The sequence below is a fragment of the Phaethon aethereus genome (assembly GCF_964289735.1).
Source record: "Phaethon aethereus genome assembly, chromosome: 3".
Lineage (NCBI taxonomy): Eukaryota > Metazoa > Chordata > Aves > Phaethontiformes > Phaethontidae > Phaethon > Phaethon aethereus.
In genome coordinates this window covers 96,042,978-96,061,523 of record NC_138576.1, presented here as the reverse complement: position 1 = coordinate 96,061,523, position 18,546 = coordinate 96,042,978, and the positions used below count along the sequence as shown (strand labels likewise).

The window sequence follows — 18,546 nt, the reverse complement described above, 5'->3', positions numbered from 1 at the left end:
TAATATTCCAATATTTTAAATGTCCTTCAAATCAGCAAATATTAACATACTTCATTGTAACAAACTTCCTAGAACAAAAATTTCCTTTTCCCATCACTTCAGTAAGGAACTTGATGCAAAAGTAATATTGATGACTAATATTGAGACTCTTGATAGAGACAGATCTTGTACTTTACTTCTAATACTGCTTTTCCCTCTTCAGATTCTCAGCTCTCAAAAGGAATAAAACATCTTAAATATATAATAGAAAGTCTATAAATTAATAATGGATTTTCTGTCTGAAGAATTTGAAATCATATTAATTAGAAGATAGGACTGATTCTTGTCAATTTACACTCCTTTGAGCAGTGCCCAAGTATTAAGATGTGTAGCTACAAATGAGAATCAAACACATACTTATCTAAGAATTTGTCTTGTAAAGCAGAAAAACTCATGCTACATAATTTACATAGGATAAATGTGTATTTCACACATTCAAAGACACACAAAAGAGAAAGGTACAAGTAAAATTTTCCTCTCCTGGTATTTACAATAAAGTCTTCTCAGTGAGTACTTCCAGTTTAGAGATTTTGATCACATATAAAAGGTACTTAGTGGCTTTAACCCCTTCAAAAACAGCAAAGAAAATGAGAAATTAATCTAAATGCTGACTGCTTTAACAAGAGTCTTGTAAGACATTGAATTCACACAGTATCCTGAGTATTTGATGAAGTAACACAGCTATTCGTTGTCTACCCAAAAAGGACAGCAAAGAACATGATACAGCTTAACATTCAAAAAACACAGTTACCAGTAATTTCAGTTATGTGACAATAGTGAAACAACTAATGAAACAAAAATAGCTACTTTTAAAGTTTTTTAGGTTTTAAAATATATGATAGAATACCTCATGTATAGTTTTTGCACTTATAGGGCTGTCATTTTTAAAACGAACAAAAAATAAGCATAGTCCTACGAATTTGTCTGGTGTATTGTCCACATATAATTGCATCATTTTACTTCCTCTTACAACTCCTGGAATTGTCCGACCACATTCTGAAAAGAATTTCATAGGTGTCACTGTTTTTGAAAGTAAAGGTATTATAATATACTTAATATCAATATAGAGAAATAAAATTCAACATGGAAATCATTAATTTTCTTCTTTTGTGTGTAAGAGAATCAAAATCATCAGAATTTGTGGCTCTGATTAACCACACAAAAATCTACACCAGACATATACATCTTACAAAGCGATTTTGGCACATTGTACTGCATTGAAAAAGGAATTTGCTCAGGTCCATCATTCTGGGTTAATTTGCTGGTGACTGAGGTACTTTGGTTATTTGCATTCCCCCTATCAAAGAAGATCACAGAATCATTGAGGTTGGAAAGGACCTTTAAGATCATCAAGTCCAACTATCAACCCAACAAGATGTCGTGCCTAAGTGAGAAAACAGAATAGGAGATACCCTCAGGTCCTCTGTGGATATATTCCTATGCAATTTGATTGTTTCACATAAATAGGTAAGGGAACAACATGTTCCGTGCTTAGAGAATCATTAGGGATTTTAGACATCAAATTCTAATTCTCCATCAAGCATGTGAAAACTAAAAAATTTCAAATATTTCTAATAAATGCAAATTCAGACAGGTCTTATGAAAGTGCTTTCTAATGAGCAGGGGGCATAACTCCTGTAAGAAAAAGTTGCAACCTATTTAAGATTTCAGAAGAACTTATCTTTTTATAGCCTTCCTTCCAAGAATATCTAAAATTGACTGAAATTTTTCTGAACAATTTGACTTGAAGCAAGCATTTAAAATATGAATTTTCAGTCCTTATAGCATAAGGTTGCAAAGTTATGGACAAGTAAAACCAGATTTTATTCTGTGAAACATTAAATGAAACTAACAATAGAAGGCACTATTACATCTGCCTGTATTGATATTGCTAAAATTTTACCTATTCCTGGTGCTTCTCCTTCTTGATAGAAAACTTTCAATGTTTTACTTCCTCCCTTGGCAAAAAAAGAATCAAAGGCTTCCAACTGTTAAATCAAAAAGTGAATACTCGTTACTCAAAATACTTTTATGTGCCTTTCAGACATGCAAAAATAATTTGACCATGCCACTGTTTAAAGTTTTGGTGGCATGTAATGTTTATTCTCAAATATTGTGAGGAGTTACAAATAACATAATAGATATTTCAAATATTGCCTTCAAGTACTGAATCTGCACACACAGGTGGCCTAGCTCCCGATAACTGTATATCAAATGTTTATGGTCTTGTCCAGTAATGCAGAGACACTGGAGGATATTCTGTCACTCAGAAATCTGTAAGTCTAAAGTATCAACTGGAAGTAACTGGTCATAAGAGACTTAGAAACATACACAGCAGATTTGCATGATTTGACATACCCTACTATTGCTACTGTACTCCTAAATGTAAAAGATTCATTGGTAAAAGAGAAGTAACATGACACATGAGGATGTTATTCTAGAGACATGAATTGACCACATTGGCTCCAAAACCTTTTTATGACCACAAACATTTTGCTGACCTCTGGAAGGACAATGAGATCACATCTGAGGGAGACCATGGTGCCCCATAATCAGCATGCTGCACCTGTCCATAAACTGGCCACCCTAAAACACTCTGGGTCTCTAGATGGCCATTTTGATTTTGTCATGCTATACAAGGTGCTTTGGATAGTAAGGATGCAAAGTTTTGAAACAAACACTGTTTGCGTATGGATTATCGTTTTGAAGAACTTGCCTGAAATTATAGCTAGGGTTTCCAAAACCAAAATTTTCAAATTGCCCTAGGCGATTTGTGCATGTCCTGGTAAAACCCGGATATGTGATGTAGCACGAAGTGAACAAAGCTCTGAAAAGCACTGGAAGAACGTACTGATGAGGTCAAAATCCAGCTTCTTCCACAGTCTGCAAGGATGTTTAACTGAACAAGATGTGACTGGGCATTCAAATTGTCCAGCTGAAGGGCTCAATCTTGCTACTGAGACCTCCTGTTTCCTCCCCATCAAAAAAAGTCAGAAATTTAGCTAGCAAGTATGTCTGGAGATGTATCACCCATTCAAGCACAAAGCATACACCTCTAGATGTGGTATACTTAGGAGCAAGATTTTTTTCCCCAAAATAAAGAAATATAAAATCTGAATCATAACGGTGATAGGAAAATGAGTGACACCCAGGTGAACAGAATTTAAAACCCACTCTTTTGAGAAGACAACATAAATAAAAGTAGTAAAAGCAAGACAGCTCTAGCAATGTATGCTGCGCTTTCACTTTGGTTAATAGGCACTAGTGAATAACAGGGTTAAAGCTGATAAAAATACAGAAGAAATCCCCTCCAAAATAGTGAAAGAAAAATTAATAAGTACTGAAAGGGCAATGACAAAAATAAGAAAAAGATTCACTACTACAAAAAGTACTCCAACCTGAGAGGAAGAGAAAGGCAAACAGTAACTTTTACAGAGGAGGTAAGATGTGAGCTGTCCCTGTGGCTACTGCTTCTGCAAATAGCTTCTGGTTCAAGTCCATGTGGCACAAACACTCACTGCATCAATACACATGCAGGTGAATGCTTTAAAGGGTAAAACTTAACTCATGGATGTCAAAGACACGATATGTATATGGGAATTTACTAGTTGACAATTTGTTAAAGGGCAATGTTGACACAGCCCCAGCAGCCTAGACTGTTTATGAATAAACTGAAACTGGAAACTGGAAAATTTCCAACTATAAAAAGTTTTCAGATGGTCTTGGTGACAGCAAAAAAAAATCCCCCAAACCAAACCAAAACAACAAAAAAAAAGCCTTAAGAACCCAAAGGTTCTCAAGTGTCTGAATTAATCAAACTCTGTGTAGAAGAGCAGTTTTACATTGTCAGGATGATCTGAAACTATATGTCATTTAGCAACTGTAAAAAAAAACGGAAATGTTAGTTGATTGACAACATATAAAGCACCTCAATCTTGCACAAGCATACAAAAACACAGGACTGTTTAAGTACACTATATGATATATAAATATCAGTAAATAAATAATGAACAACAAATTTGGCTTGGGAATAAATTTGGCTTGTAAGTGAACAGCTGAAGTTCTAAGGACTGATTTGTTTGATCAAAGGAGACAATATCTCGCCGAGTTTTGAATGCGAAGTGAAATCTGTCTAACAGACAAAAAATAACATCATGCATACAGAGAAGGCAAGGGTCATGTCTTTTCACATAGAGCCATACTCAGTTTTGATACTCTACTAAAAGAACAGTTTAGCTGGTTGCTCCTGTTTGTTTAAGCACCTTGAAACACCATGGAAGACACAACACTAAAGACACACAAAGAATGACTGAGCTTTCAAAGGTTCCACAGGTTTGGGATCTACTCACCCTACAAACCCACTATCCCATCTTTCAAACATTCAAAAATAAAACACTCAAAACTGGAAATTATTTAATGGCTCTTTCCAAATGTAATCACATTAATTACATGGTGCAGGATTAATCTTCCCTCTTATTACTAAATAACACGCTTAATTTTCAAAATGTTCCTATGAAGTCACACATTATTTTTGAAGAATCTTTGGCATTTCAGTGAAGACTTGCTTAACAAATAAAAACTATCATCTTTATAACATAATAATGTCAGGCTGAGATGGATGAAGCTTGTTGGAACTGGTGGAGGTGACAAGAATCCCTTGGGTCCCCAGCAGTAATTATATTTTCCTTGAGGTAAGAAAGATGAAAAAGCCACAATCAAAAACCCTGGGAATAGTTTCCTGGCAGATTTGCAAATAAGCTGAATGATTTAGTCAGGTATCATTTTAGATGAGTTGTGTCCCTTATTAATCACATTTTCTGGCAGAAACAATCTAAATGATGGATAACACTTCATATCAAAGGGGCAATCTGCTACATAGTTTGGCTATAAATTGACATCAACAAACATACAGAACAGACTCACCGAAGGGGCATCCAAAATCATTTCTTCCACAGTTGTTAAGTCTAAACCTAGCCTGGCACTGAGAACTTCAAATATGTATTTATGTGACGCGTTAACTTTTGTTCTTCGATATTCTCTTGCTTCTTTGTATCGAGCCTAAAACATTAAACATGTCTTTCAAACTAAAAACATATAAAAGTGATCGCAACAATGACCTGCTACTGAACTTGCAACTGATGCTGAAATCTACTGTCTTGTATTACAAGACTACGTAACTGCTCTACTCTAAAAATATGTACATTTTCAGAGGCTATCAACAGAAAAAATTATTAAGAATTATTATAAAACATAAAGTCAACTCTGAGGATATGTCAAGGAAAAGCAATCATTAAATATACTATGTTTTAAGATATTTATGTGCAATATTAACTGGTTTTATTTTTCACAATCAATATTCAATTTATTGTATTAATACAGAAATGTCACAATATAAATTTAAAATTAAGGTATCTAGAGTAAGTAAATATTTGCAAGAGCTAAGCTGGGTACAGCTTTGCTTCAGTGTAAGTTATTCAATTAGTATCTCCTGCTTCTTTCCTCTATTACTTTAAAATAAAATCTTAAAATACAGCAAACATTAAAAACAAGGACTCACTTTCTACCAGGAATAATTTAATAAAAGAACTGAATATAAACAAAAATTAAAAAGAAGACCCACCCCAATTAATATAAACTGAATATAATCATCTGAGAAAAGAACCAGAAATCTATTTCAAGCCTAAGGTTGAATACTAAACCTGTTTTTCTTTAAAAATTTCTTGAAAGGACAGAACTCCACTAGCGTTCCGGCAAAACCTAGACAACTTTCGGCTTGCAACAGAAAAAGAATCATGGGAAGAGGAAAAGCTTGCTAGTTGTTGAGCATGGAGAATAGATCTGGCTACCACATCTTCCGGTGTAACAAGAGCAGGCACAGAAATCTCTCCAGTGAGATTAGGTCCAGCACTATTTGTGGCAGCAAGACTGGCCCCAGCAACTTCTCCAGTGTTTGAACTTTCTTTGTTATTTTTTTGTACCCCCTCCATTCTGAAATCTGAAAAAAAAAATTTGCGTTCATAACAGTCCAGACTTTTCAAGTCCACCTTTTCAAGAAGACCGGAAGGAAAAGCAAGGTAGAGAATAAAAACACAAAATATGAGAGCATCTCAAAACTGACTTCCCAGGTATATAAATTTAATACTCTCATTAACTCCTTAAGATAATAGACATTTATACACATTTTATGATAGGTTACAAATGTCAAGCTGTGGATGATTACAGAAAGATTTTCTTAAAAAAAAATTTACCATACATTTATATTTTGTGAACATCTTTCTATATAATAAATAAAATTTTTAGAATATTATTATTGTCACAAAATATCTGATTACTGAGAAATAGAAATGGTTTAGAATATAAATTATTTGTTTAAATTTTAGTTTGCAAAATATACACACATATTCAGCAACTGAGCTTATAAAAAGCCTTGCATACACAGGTATTAAATCATTGCTCACATAAGCTCGTACATGTTTTTTATACAAATGCCCCACCATGCATAATATTCTTAACATGTGTGTTTGCAGAAGTAATGCACGATGGAGAGCGTTGGGTAGTATTTTTCCAGTAGAAAAAAATTAATTTAGCATCAGGCATCTTCAGCATAAAGAATCTGAGTCATATTTTCTCTTAATTCTGTGCCTAAACCCTGGAACACTGCATTTCATAGGAAACAGATGCCCTTCTTCAACAGGAAAAAGGAATTTCTCAGTCCACCTCTGGTGGCCAGGGCCTAGCAGGTTAACCATCCTAGATGAGAATTTCTAAAATGGCCCAAAACAAAGTATGTTCATGGCTGACTGCTAAGCAAAGGTGGCTCCTTCCATTTTCTTACCCTTATTACTCCACTAGAACATAAGCCTAGGAAAGGTTTGGTTTGTGAATCCCAAGCCCATAATCCAGGGCTACACAGAGCATCTAAATAATCTCTCTCTCTCTCTCCCCCTCTGTTTTCCTATTATGGGGCATACTCATCCACTTGCATTTGCTGGCTGCCATCAATTCCCATTCATTAGATCTTAACGCTCGTAAATACGTATAGAAAATTAAAATGTTTTATCCACTGTGCTCAAATCTACACATGGAATGAGCAACTAGTTTTAAAGCACTGTAATAATCAGTAGAGCTATACCTAAAATCCTTACCTTGTATCTATTTTTCCTCTAAAAGTAGCATGTTCAGTTTCACAGGGATGTTATAATGGACAAATATTTTATAAAACAAATGTTAGGATGTGCGTTACAGCCATACTTAGACAGATAAAAACAAAAACATGGAAACTATTCCTCTCAGAGTACTATTACCATAAGGATTAAAATAACTATCACAAATTACCTACTAGTTCTTGCGAGACTTTAGAACAGCCAACCACTGTGTAACTGTGTTACATGCTCTCTTAGAGACTATTGCCTTATTCAGGAAACAGAAAATCAGAAGTGAGGCTGACATGAAAAGCAACACCTGGTGCTACATACTAGCTCCTTATTTTTGCCCATGATTAGCAAAGTGGCCACTGTTCTATCTATTTGGCATGCAATCACTTGTTATAGAAAATGTCTCTTTCTTGAACTAAAAATACTAAGAGAAAAAACTTAGGAAAGCAACAGGAAAAAAAGGAAAATGTAAAATCTAAATTAATTAATTCCTTTCTTCATGTTTATCTGACTGGGCTGGTCATCTATAAGGTTAGCAGCAGTCCTTTCCCCCTCAACACTCAGGTGGCATAAGCTGGGTGTGAATTTCCTTGCTTTTTAACTGGTCTTCTTGGGGTTGGTTGGTGAAGTTGATACCTTCCTCTATCGCTCAAGATGAAAGGGGTGGGGTTCTCACGGCTCTTTTTAGAAAAACTACTGTGTATACTGGCATCCTCCCTGACTCTCCAAACATCTGTCTGGTGGTTCAACTGAGATTTTCACACTTTTTAAAAACTAACCTCAACACCCGCTGGCTACCTAGCCTAGTTTTAACAACTGCTTTTTATCTTAAAACTTCCTTTCCTCCCCCTCCAGGGTGCTCTAAACCTTGTCTACGGGACCTGTTCACGCAGAAAAAGTGAGTCTGGTTTTCAGCATAGGCCTTAGGAGGAGAATGAGGTGAAGGATGAGAGGAAAAATGAAGGATACCCAAGCACACAGCATAAGCGATACCGGCTTCTGGCAGTCTTCTGAAAAGCTCAGGTGCCTTAACCGGCACTTCAGTTTTGGCAGAGAGATGCAGGCAACGAGCCTCACGACCTGGCTAGAGCGATGCCTCACACCGCGGGGAGACGGGAGCAGCCCCCCCCCCCCCCCGACCGTCAGCCCCGCCAGCCGTTGCCTCCCTCAGAAGGCAGAGCAAGCGGTTCCAACGCTTGCTGCGCAGCGATTCCTCCGCGCAAGCCTTCCCGGAGCCGAGCGTTCTGCCTCCGTGCTGGGGCTATACAGAGCAGCGGAGGGAGACGGCCACTCGTGATGTCTTGGCCGTTAGGCACCGCCTATAACCGCTGTTGAGCTGCTCGCGGCAGGGCCTCGCCTTCGCCGACCTCCGTCCCGCTGTGGCCCCGCGCGCGCCCGGCCAGCACTCGACCCCCAGGAGCAGATTCGTAATTCTGCCGTAAAAACCGTGTCGGGTTCCGAAGTGCGCTGCGCCGCGACGTACTGTAAACCCCCTGGCTCAGGGGTTGGTTTCAAATGTACCTATGGGCGGTGAGAATGCTGCGCCGCAAAAGTGCTTTTTCTCTCAATTTTATCGAAAGACTTTTTTTGTTGTTTTGTTTTCTCCAGAGCGTTCAATCCTGTTTTTCACGCCCAATTTTTGAAAGATTCTTCTTCTCTTTCACACCTGAAGTAACTGTTTGTACTACTAAAATGTCACCGCGTAACTCCCAAAGGTGTCAAATGCTGCTTGAAATCTTCTCCCGGCGGCTGCAGGCGCAGGCAAGATCCGGCTGCGAAAGGGGCGCACGGCGGGTACGCGTGCAGGCCGGGCCGGAGGGGCAAGGCCGGATTTTCAAACCACCCTCAGCTGCCGCCAGCCAGAAAGGTTTACAGAGGAAGGACCTTTCCGCGAGAGCTGGGTATCCGCGCCTGTTCCTGTACTAACTCTCTAGCGTGCTTAGAGGAACGCGCAGCCAGCCGCGCACCTTCGAACGTAGCACGCTCGGCCGTGCCGGCCAAGCAGGGGCCCGGTTGGAGGGACGCCCCCGGGGCGGAGCGAGGTACCGCCTGCGCTCGGGGGCCTCTTCTTTCTCTGCCGAGATGGCGGCTGAAGCAGAGCTCAGCGGCCTCAGCGACGAGGCAGCCTACGGCGCCTGCTCGGAGCCGGATGCCAGCACGAAGGTGGGGTAGACGGGGGTGACGGGGACACCGCGGGAGCTCCGGTGCCCACACGCCCTTTGCCGGGCGGACGTGCGGTGGCTGCGAGGCGGTATGGGGCCGGGAAGTGGCCCGGCGCGGGGGGGGCGGGCCGCGAGGTTGAGATTGCTCGGCAGGGAGCTGCCCTCACGCTCATGGTGCACACACGCACACACACCACCCCCCCCCCTTGTGTGGCGGGACCGGCCCGGCTCGGTTTCGCGGTCGTGGTGACGGGCGGACCCGCTGAACAGGTCGGTGTCAGCCCCGGGCCCGAGGCCAGGCCCGCTGCGCTCGGCTGGGCCGGCGCCTTTGCCGGTGCGCCGTCGGCCGGGCTCGGGCTGAGGAAGACTCGGGGGCTCTTCAGCCAGCACTTGCCAGGGTTGCAAAAAAAAAAAAAAAAAAAAAAATCCCCCAGAGCACCCCAGACATTTTTATTAGGAGAGCCCTGTAATTGTATTTCAGTTGTTTTACATCTGTAGTTTAGTGTGTTTTTAATACACATGTCAAGGGTATCCTATCATTCAGTTTTCATCCCCTTAGTTGTTCAGTAGCCCTTGATATATAAAGTTATCCGGTGGCTTGAGGAAAATACCCTTACAGAATTGCAGGACAATTTTGCTGCTGAGACATCATCAAGCTTGACAGGAATTCAAAACCGCTGTAATAAAATAAAAACAATGAGTTCAGGAGTTCAGCGTTATTTAAATTCTGTGTCTGCAATGAGGCCCAATACCAAATATTCGTATGCCTAGTGTGCTTGCATGCAAAGGGGTTCATGTGCAGTACAGCTCCGTAAAAGAATAATAAAGATAGGAACGATACCATTTTTTTGATACCACTGATAATATATATTGACTGATACCAGTGTGGGTTTTGTTTATTTGTTTTAAACTTTAATGTTACAAAGGCTTATTTATTTAACACAAATCTGTATGTGTAGGATCAGAACAAAAGGTTTTATTTATACTTAATGTACTGCATCTGTTACTTCTAAACACGATAGTTTTAGATTCATTATTAGCTGGCATCTTTGTTAATACCCATAATTAATTTCTGGTTGATGTATAAATAATAAACCTTTTTTCCCCACAGGATTTTTTGTTTCAGCAGACAATGTTAAGAGTCAAGGATCCTAAGAAGTCACTGGATTTTTATACAAGAATTCTTGGAATGACGTGAGTAGAAGTTGTATGCCACAATAAGTTTGTTTCTTCATACTATTCTTCTGAAAAGAAAAGATTTTGTTATTTTGATGTAATTATACTGATTGGGCTAACTAAATAAACAATGCCAGCCCATCAGCTGATGCCCAGTCAGATAGCCTGGCCATCTCTGAGAAGTCGCATAGCACAGTTAATGCCTAAGCTGCAAATGAACGAATACTGGCCTTGACTAGAAATTTCTTTTTTCCTTAAATAGGTCATAAATTATCAGTGTGCAACTTTCTTACTTCCTCACTGAGCCTGCAGCTAACTGGTAACTGTTATGGCAGTTCTTATAATCAGGAGTCATTGCTGTAAATCTTGAAATTAAGTTTTCTACTAGTTCTCAGAGGTGGCTTACGGCCACCTCTGGTCAGAAGAGACCAAGGTAGTAGAAGCTGGAGACAAGGTCCAAACTCATCCTTTTAGAGAAGGCTGTGGGAGATACATGCCCTGCATTAGCCCCAGTGTGTTTATGCTAAGGCGCTTGTGCACATTCTTGACATAGGAAATGAGTTATTTCAAAATGAAATTCTAGCGTATTTTTAATCATCTTGAAATAAGTCCAGACTAAAGTAAAATAAATGACTTCCACTTTAGTGAAGATGTGAGTATGAGAAAATAAAAATTAAATACCTAGTAAGCTGAAAAAGAAATCGAATTTGTTTTGTATGCCTACTTCTTCTGCTTAAATGTCCTACATAAAAATGGTTTGAAGTATGTCACACCTTCTCTAGAAATTAGGTGAAAGTAGAGATGTATCAAATATTTCACAGGGAAGTGGCTGACTTCTTGCATCTAGCAAAGGGATAAATTTTATAAGCAGCTTTTTCTGACCTCAAGTATTTTTTAATTGATTAAATTGTCACATCTGAAATGGATTTCATCATTATACCTAGCTATTGAAATTGTAAAAATATTTCATCTAAAGGTATGTTTGTTTTTGAATCCTTCTGTCATCTTAAACTTTGTCTGGTGCCAGTGAGCTCCTGAGAATGAAAAAGTTTCGAAGTAAATCTTCTTATTTCTTGGTGATACTTCTAAGTGGATAAACATAAAGATCTTCCTGAGGAAATACAGACAAGTAACACTGTGACAGCCTCAGTACAAAGAGCCTTTGTACTGGCTTTGCTATTCAGTTACTGAGATTTGACTTTTAAGTATGTGATTCTTCTAATTTTTGTAGGTTTGCAGTATGTTCTGGAGTGTTTCTATGTGATAGTTCAAAATGTAGCTATTTTAAGATGTGCATTACAGTCAGAAAGGCAAAAAATCATAGCAATAATTCTTCCATTGGGGAGCCATCTTGGTTTATTTGCAAGTTACCTGATTTTTTTTAAGTTACTATTTCAAGAAAATTATTGCCATTTAGACTGCTTCAAAAGTTTGACTTTCCTACTATGAAGTTCTCACTCTATTTCCTGGCATATGAAGATAAAAATGATATCCCAAAAGATAAAACTGAGAGAACAGCTTGGACCTTCTCTAGAAAAGCTACGCTTGAACTGACACAGTAAGTATTAATATAATGAGAGGTGACATTTAGCTAACAGTGATTAAAGAGAAGTGGATGAGTGCAAATCCTGTTGGACTGAATAAAAAATGTAATCATTACTGTGGGAACATCTTCACTGTCATATAGCCTTAAAATACAGCTGAGATCTTGGATACTTGGCAGGCTTTCTTTTTACATAGCTTTTTCAAACTGCTAGGTGAACAGTGGTACATAAATATGAAATAACGCTTGATATATGCATGCATGCATGCCATCTGGGTAGGGAAGCTATGGAATTTAGGAAAACCCAATGTGGTTAGAACTTTATTTGGATCCTTGGGGCATCCTAATGATGGATAACTCTTGCTTTTGGAATCAAATCAAAAGAGGTATTAAGTCAAAGCATACACTTCCCATAAACAGGACAATTTGGTTAATGCTACTAATAATTGTAATCGTGCAGAAAGGATCTCCCAGTGTCTTGCTTAGCTTCAGGACCTGCTACTGTCACTCTTTGTTCCCCAATGATGGGTAGATAAACTGACTCATGCAGTGCAACTTCTCTAATCTCAGTGTGACAGGAGTGTCTCTGACTCATTCAAATGTAGAGCCTGGATGCTAGTGAAGGGCTGTGAACATGACTGGATTAGCCCCAGGCTATCCCTAGGACCTGTGACTAGGGAAAATCCTGATAGTTTAATGAATGGAGTCAACAGCTGAAATTCTCTGGCTTCTTAAGAGAAACAACTTACTCTCCTAAGGAAACTGAACATTTAGGATTTGTTAATTTTGATGCTTTTCTTCAGTATGTATACTTACTTCTTACAGCAACTGGGGCACTGAAAATGATGAAAGTCAGTCTTACCACAATGGCAATTCAGATCCCCGAGGATTTGGTAGGTCTTTAGTTTTGTGTTTGTAGTTCTTAAGCTTTGGTTTATTGTGATTACATTTTTTTTCTCCTGTGTATTAGGGAAAAATGGAATTTCAGATGTTTTTTAGAAAAAAACCTATATAAATTCTGTGCAGAGGTTATTGGGTAAGTATATATTGTAGGCTTTATTTTTATGGGAACTAGTAGAGAAAATATTTCAAATTTGTATGGATGAAAAGACTTTTCTAGTAGGTTACTTTGAAGAAAACATACTAGCACTAGGAAAGAAGGGAACTTGCATCTCATCCTTTATCTCTCTCTTTCCAGCATGTATGCTGTGAAAGATCATGAAAATAGGTAAACAGATGTGTTTCAAACTAATGAGCCAGTTACACTTTTTAGAAAGAATCTAACCATTTGGCAAGCAAACACATGCTAATGGTAACTATCGAATGAAGAACAGTAATTGCTTTTGTGTATCAGATTATTATGGAGTTTAGACTGATTTACATTTGGATTTATATTTTATAATCCATTGGTTACCCGTTTTAAGGCTAAAAGGAGAATTCTGTCTTTAGCACTGAGGATAGTATTTGTGTGGCTTGATTTGGTATTTTGAGTGCTTGAAAGGTCACTGGCTTGTGAAATCAGTTTCATACTCAATCTAGCTACTTGACATTTAACGCTTCTGAATTGATTTGCAAGCTCAGGCCTTGCACAGTGCTAGTGTTAGCATCTACAAATACAGCATTAATGATAAACTCCTTGTACTGCTGAACTGAGCAAATGCAACAAAATCCTGTTATGTGGACATGCTGTGAGAAAGGAAATGCAGATAAAAGAGTTTGATTGGAAATCTTACTTTTTTCTATTCTGGATAATATTCACATCTAAACAATATGAGATATTTTAACTCTAAAGTTCCTATTTTAAACAGCATTATTGAAAAGCCAGCTTTCTGAAGGAGAATAATATTAATACCCAAAATGCTTTTCTTTCTGGAAGCAATGTTTTTCTTTGTATACACAATCCTATCTTATGTGAACTACAGCATGTAAACTTTTTGTACAAGATGAAAAACTGAGCAAACTTTTTCCTAGAACACCCAGCAGTACAGCGTTCTTCACTCTTTTTACCTTGTTGGTACAGGACACATTGGAATTGCTGTTCCTGATGTCAATAAAGCTTGTAAGAGGTTTGAAGAACTAGGGGTGAAGTTTGTGAAGAAACCAGATGATGGTAAGTCTTGATCAGAAATGCAAGGCAATTTTTTTCCTTGTTTTTAATATATTCTGCCTAGTAGATCTTGCTGGAAAGCTGAGTAATGAGTTTGTAGTAGTTGTCACTGCTTAAAAGGTGGTAGAACCAGTTAACCCTGCACTCTTTTATGCAGTGGGCAAAACTGTCAATGGATCCATCTCAGTAAGAACAGTTAATCAGTCTACCTACGTGCCTTCTGTATGTAGTCTGACCCACAAAATTCATGTGCTCTGTTGCTGTCATAGTTTAGTCTGTATACTGCTGCCTAGAGTTACTACAGAATTTACTTTAACATGGATCAAATTCACATGTTTCTTATCTGTTTGGTTCTTATCATATGAAAATAAGATGACTCAAGACATAATTCCTCCTTCCCATTACAACTGAGTAATTCTTGACTTTTCTGGCTATTTTTATTTAATTCCACTTAATGCCACCTACTAGCTGTGATCTTTTTAACTGTTCTGTCAGCTTTGGTATAAATAGCCTCATTAGTCTATATCATATTTGACTTGTATAACTTTGCAGTAAAAAATGCATAATGTATAGCTTAAATGTCTAGAGAGTGCATAAACAAAGAATGTCTATGTCAAAATACCCTATCAGAGAAGTCTGCATTTTTCAACTGGGTTCTCTTTCATGAAGAGAACTCACAAGAGTTTTAGGACTGATGTGTTCCAAAATGGACACCTAATGCTCAGCAGCATGCACAAATCTGTCATACTTGTTCCTTCTGGCTATGGAAACTAGAATGTTGCTGGTAGTAATGGTGGGTGGGGGTTGTTTTTTTTTTTTTGTTGTTGTTGTTTTGTTTGAAAGCAATGTTAGTACATGAAGCTTCAGTTTACACATTGGAATTGATCTAGATTCCTTGCTGGAGGAGTAAGAACAAGTAATTGAAAAGAGACTTAAGTGATTTTCATCTTACTGTGTTTTCAGGTTAAGCAAATGTAAGAATTGTAGCTGAAAACTTAACGTGAACACAGATGCCTTGATTTAAGCGTTGAACTTAGTAATTCCAGCATTTTAGAGTTTCTCAGCCCTTCTTGATTTGTTCAGCACCTGGTAAACCTTGAGAAAGTTGAAGTGTGGGCACCTGACTTTGATTCTGTATCACTGCACAGCTCTAAGCATGTAGGAGGGGAAGCTTAAACTGTAAATGCAATAAATCACAGGAGAGAACTCTTGAAACAGTCACGAGGGGGTGAGGAGCAAAGGCTGTTTTTTAACATTAAGAGATGAAATTGATGCAGCAAATCGCAAGGAGGAAGAAGTTTTGGACTTCATACTCATTGTGGAGCAGGCTGAGAGACCTAATGTTATTTCCCCCCCCCCCCCCCATTACTGAATCAGGTATCTAGTATTCTCTCAGAAGTTTTTTCTAACTAGAATATATTAAAAACTACATTGGTCCTGTTACAGTAAATATCCTAAAAGAGCAAGTATAATTAAAAGTGTGTGGTTAACGCTTCAAGACTACAAGTTAAGCTGTGCTATCTTAATCTACTATTCAAGACAACTTTTGGGGACCTTGTTTTAATGAGTAATATTTTTCCCAACAGTAAAATTTAAAACATTACTGCCCTGCATTTCTCTGTTTTATGAAGCGATGCAAACGTATACTGTAAGGCACATTGAGGAGGGAAAAAACGCAAAACCCGGTAATTTAAAACTTCAGTGTGGAGACAGGAATGATGAGAGATGGACAGGGTGGAGCAACACAGGATTTTATACTGGCAAAGCTGGTTCAAGAAAGTATGTCAAAACATCCTGGAGAACAAAAATACTCTTCTGAATTTAGAGGATGATCACTTAAAGGGGCATATGCAGAAAACTTACTTCAATCAACACAACACAGAATTTCAAAGTGACTTTAAACTACAGCTTTGTTGAGAGCAAGATTTACAATTTAGCATACAAAGATCTAATGCTGATTAAAAACTGACCTGGATGTTTTCATAATTAGCTGTCTAAATTTGAACTAATTCTCATGCAAAAGGAAAAAAAGGAGAAATACTTTTCAAAGCGGTCATACCTGACATTAAGAACTAGTCACGTAGTCTTAACTTTATCTTTTTTTTTTTTTCCCCTAATAGGTAAAATGAAAGGACTTGCATTTGTTCAGGATCCTGATGGCTACTGGATTGAAATCTTGAATCCTAACCACATGGTGACTCTCACTTAGTTCTAATGAAGTATATTCTATAAGAGATGCACATTTTCAGTCCCCTGGAGAAAACCCGTAACACTGTTTGTGAAATCCTTAATGGAGAGGAATCAGTAGTGTTCAGTCTCCTCTAAAACTTACCCCCTGGGACCTCAGTGTATTTGAATTCTTTTTTGTTGTCCTGTGATTTGCTTCCAATTAGGAATACTCAGCCATCTTTTGGAAGAGTGCTTACACAGATTCTCCTCTTGAACACTTGTTAGTATTTCAATAAACATTCTCAAAAGATGTTACCAGAAATTCACTGCATCTCACACTGTTTAGATTAAAACTAACAGCAACAATGAAATAATGATGTGTTACTACTGATGATTTTCAAGAAAGAGGAAAAAAAAAAGATTACTTCATAAAAAAGTATTCTCAAGTTAAAAGATCCTGAAGGCTTCATGACCTATCTTGTATACAAGAAAATAAAATGGCAGACTAACTTTGACTTGCATAGTAGCATGTTTATGAAAGTCCTAATCTTACATTATGCCAAGCAAAACTCTTTAAGGAGCAGCCTTAAACAGCCTGGCCTGGAACAAGAAACTTTGTGGCAGCAATAAATCAGTCCAGCAGAAGGAATTCAGTCTTTCAGCTTCTGGCTGCTGATTGACAGCCAAGATAAGAGGTCTTATAGTTGCTAACTCACAGTGATCCTTCTTGTGTCTTCCAACACTAGAAAAAACATGTTCATAATTTTTGTTTCAGTGAAAGTATGGGGCTATATTTAACTTAAATGCTCTGTTTGTTCTGCATTAGGAATTTAATGAAAAAGAGTATGTGAAACAAGTTTCCTACTAGTAGATGTTTTGATCTGCCCATTCAAAATGAGTGATGGTTACTGAAATGATACCTACAAATAGCAGGAAAACATGTAACATTTACTTATGTTACCCAAATTACTTGATTTTTTTTATGCTGTTCCACCTCTTAAGAACAGTGTAAAACCTGTCAAGTTTTGAAATCCTGTTGTTCCTTCCAACAAGAATAAAAACACACCACCCTGCCCTGCCTTAGTGTGGTTCAAGCACTTAACTCCTCTGAGTTTTCAGTTACGTGACTATTTTGAATAGTGTAATGGCATTGCGATTCACTTCCAAATAAAGCATTGGTGCAATTGAAGCAGTATGACCTGTTTTTTTGCTAACTGTTGAATCCTAGATAACTGAAAGGCAATTTGTTTTGGTTTGTGGATTTTTGAGAATTAATATGATGATAAAAGACAGAATATGAATTGGGAGTACAGTAGTGAAGAAGATAACTCTGTGACTTGATTAGCGGGATGTTTTAGTAACTTAATGATAATGTGCAGAGTTAATAACTGTCAATAACTCCCTGGCTTATAAGTTAAAACAGAAATGTAGAAAGTATTGCATTTGATTTCTGCTATGCTAATGTAGATATTAATGACTTTAATGCTAATTCTTACTGTCCTATATACTTACGTGAAAAATCCTTAATTCTGTGTGCCTCATTTTAACAAGCTAGCATATATAAACTCAGTAATTTTACAGACCTCCACATGAAGCATCATCCATAAAACTTAATCCAAGTTACTTTGTTTACCCTTGGAAATGAGTAAAATAAGATTATACGCTTCATCTGAACCTTAGGTGTTGGAAAAAGGAATGTGAAAACTCTTGCTCTGCTTACTACCCCCTATGGAGGTGCAAGCAATCATAAATTCATTGGAAGGTAGGCATAGTAACTCAAAAGATAATCTTTTTTCAATTTTGTATTTGTTATACGAAGCAACCCTGATCTTTTCAATTGTCATTTGTATGATATTTTCTGGCTGGTCTCCACAGTATCTATACTGTGCTTCAGGTGGTGCCTTACCAATGTTATTCATATACAATAGACTCTTTCCCTTCCTGAGTATTTGCCAAGTTGCCTTTCTTCTGCAACAATAAACACGGTTGGTTCATGGTTGCATTCTCTATTTCTTCCCTCCTATACTTACAGAACTAATACCTACCCTGTTCCCTCTCTTGTTCCTGGTGTGGTTGATTATTCTCTGGTGTGTTAAGTCATTTTGATAGGGACAATATCGTTACTACTGTTTGGAGTGATCTCCTGAGTTGTGAGCTGTTCTAATAGTCGTCACTACGTGATCTCACAGTTGTCTT

General features: G+C 37.9%; 2 protein-coding genes across 2 annotated transcripts in view; one reads left to right on the top strand and one right to left on the bottom strand.

The window, feature by feature from the left end:
• DNAH8 (dynein axonemal heavy chain 8) overlaps window positions 1-1,009 on the bottom strand; it is a gene marked incomplete at its 3' end in the record, with an annotated part of 134,656 nt that extends 133,647 nt beyond the window's left edge. The window contains exon 1 of the mRNA XM_081998590.1: window positions 887-1,009. Coding sequence (XP_081854716.1) covers window positions 887-994 — 108 coding nt within the window. The 5' untranslated portion in view covers window positions 995-1,009. The remainder of the gene's footprint in view (window positions 1-886) is intronic.
• Window positions 1,010-9,275: 8,266 nt separating this feature from the next.
• GLO1 (glyoxalase I) lies at window positions 9,276-16,630 on the top strand (the record flags this gene model as incomplete). Its single annotated transcript, XM_081997208.1, has 6 exons — window positions 9,276-9,356; window positions 10,467-10,549; window positions 11,949-12,089; window positions 12,900-12,967; window positions 14,095-14,184; window positions 16,302-16,630. 6 exons carry the CDS (start codon window positions 9,276-9,278, stop codon window positions 16,388-16,390), a joined length of 552 nt encoding a protein of 183 aa, XP_081853334.1. The 3' UTR covers window positions 16,391-16,630.
• Between the last annotated feature and the right edge of the window lie 1,916 nt (window positions 16,631-18,546).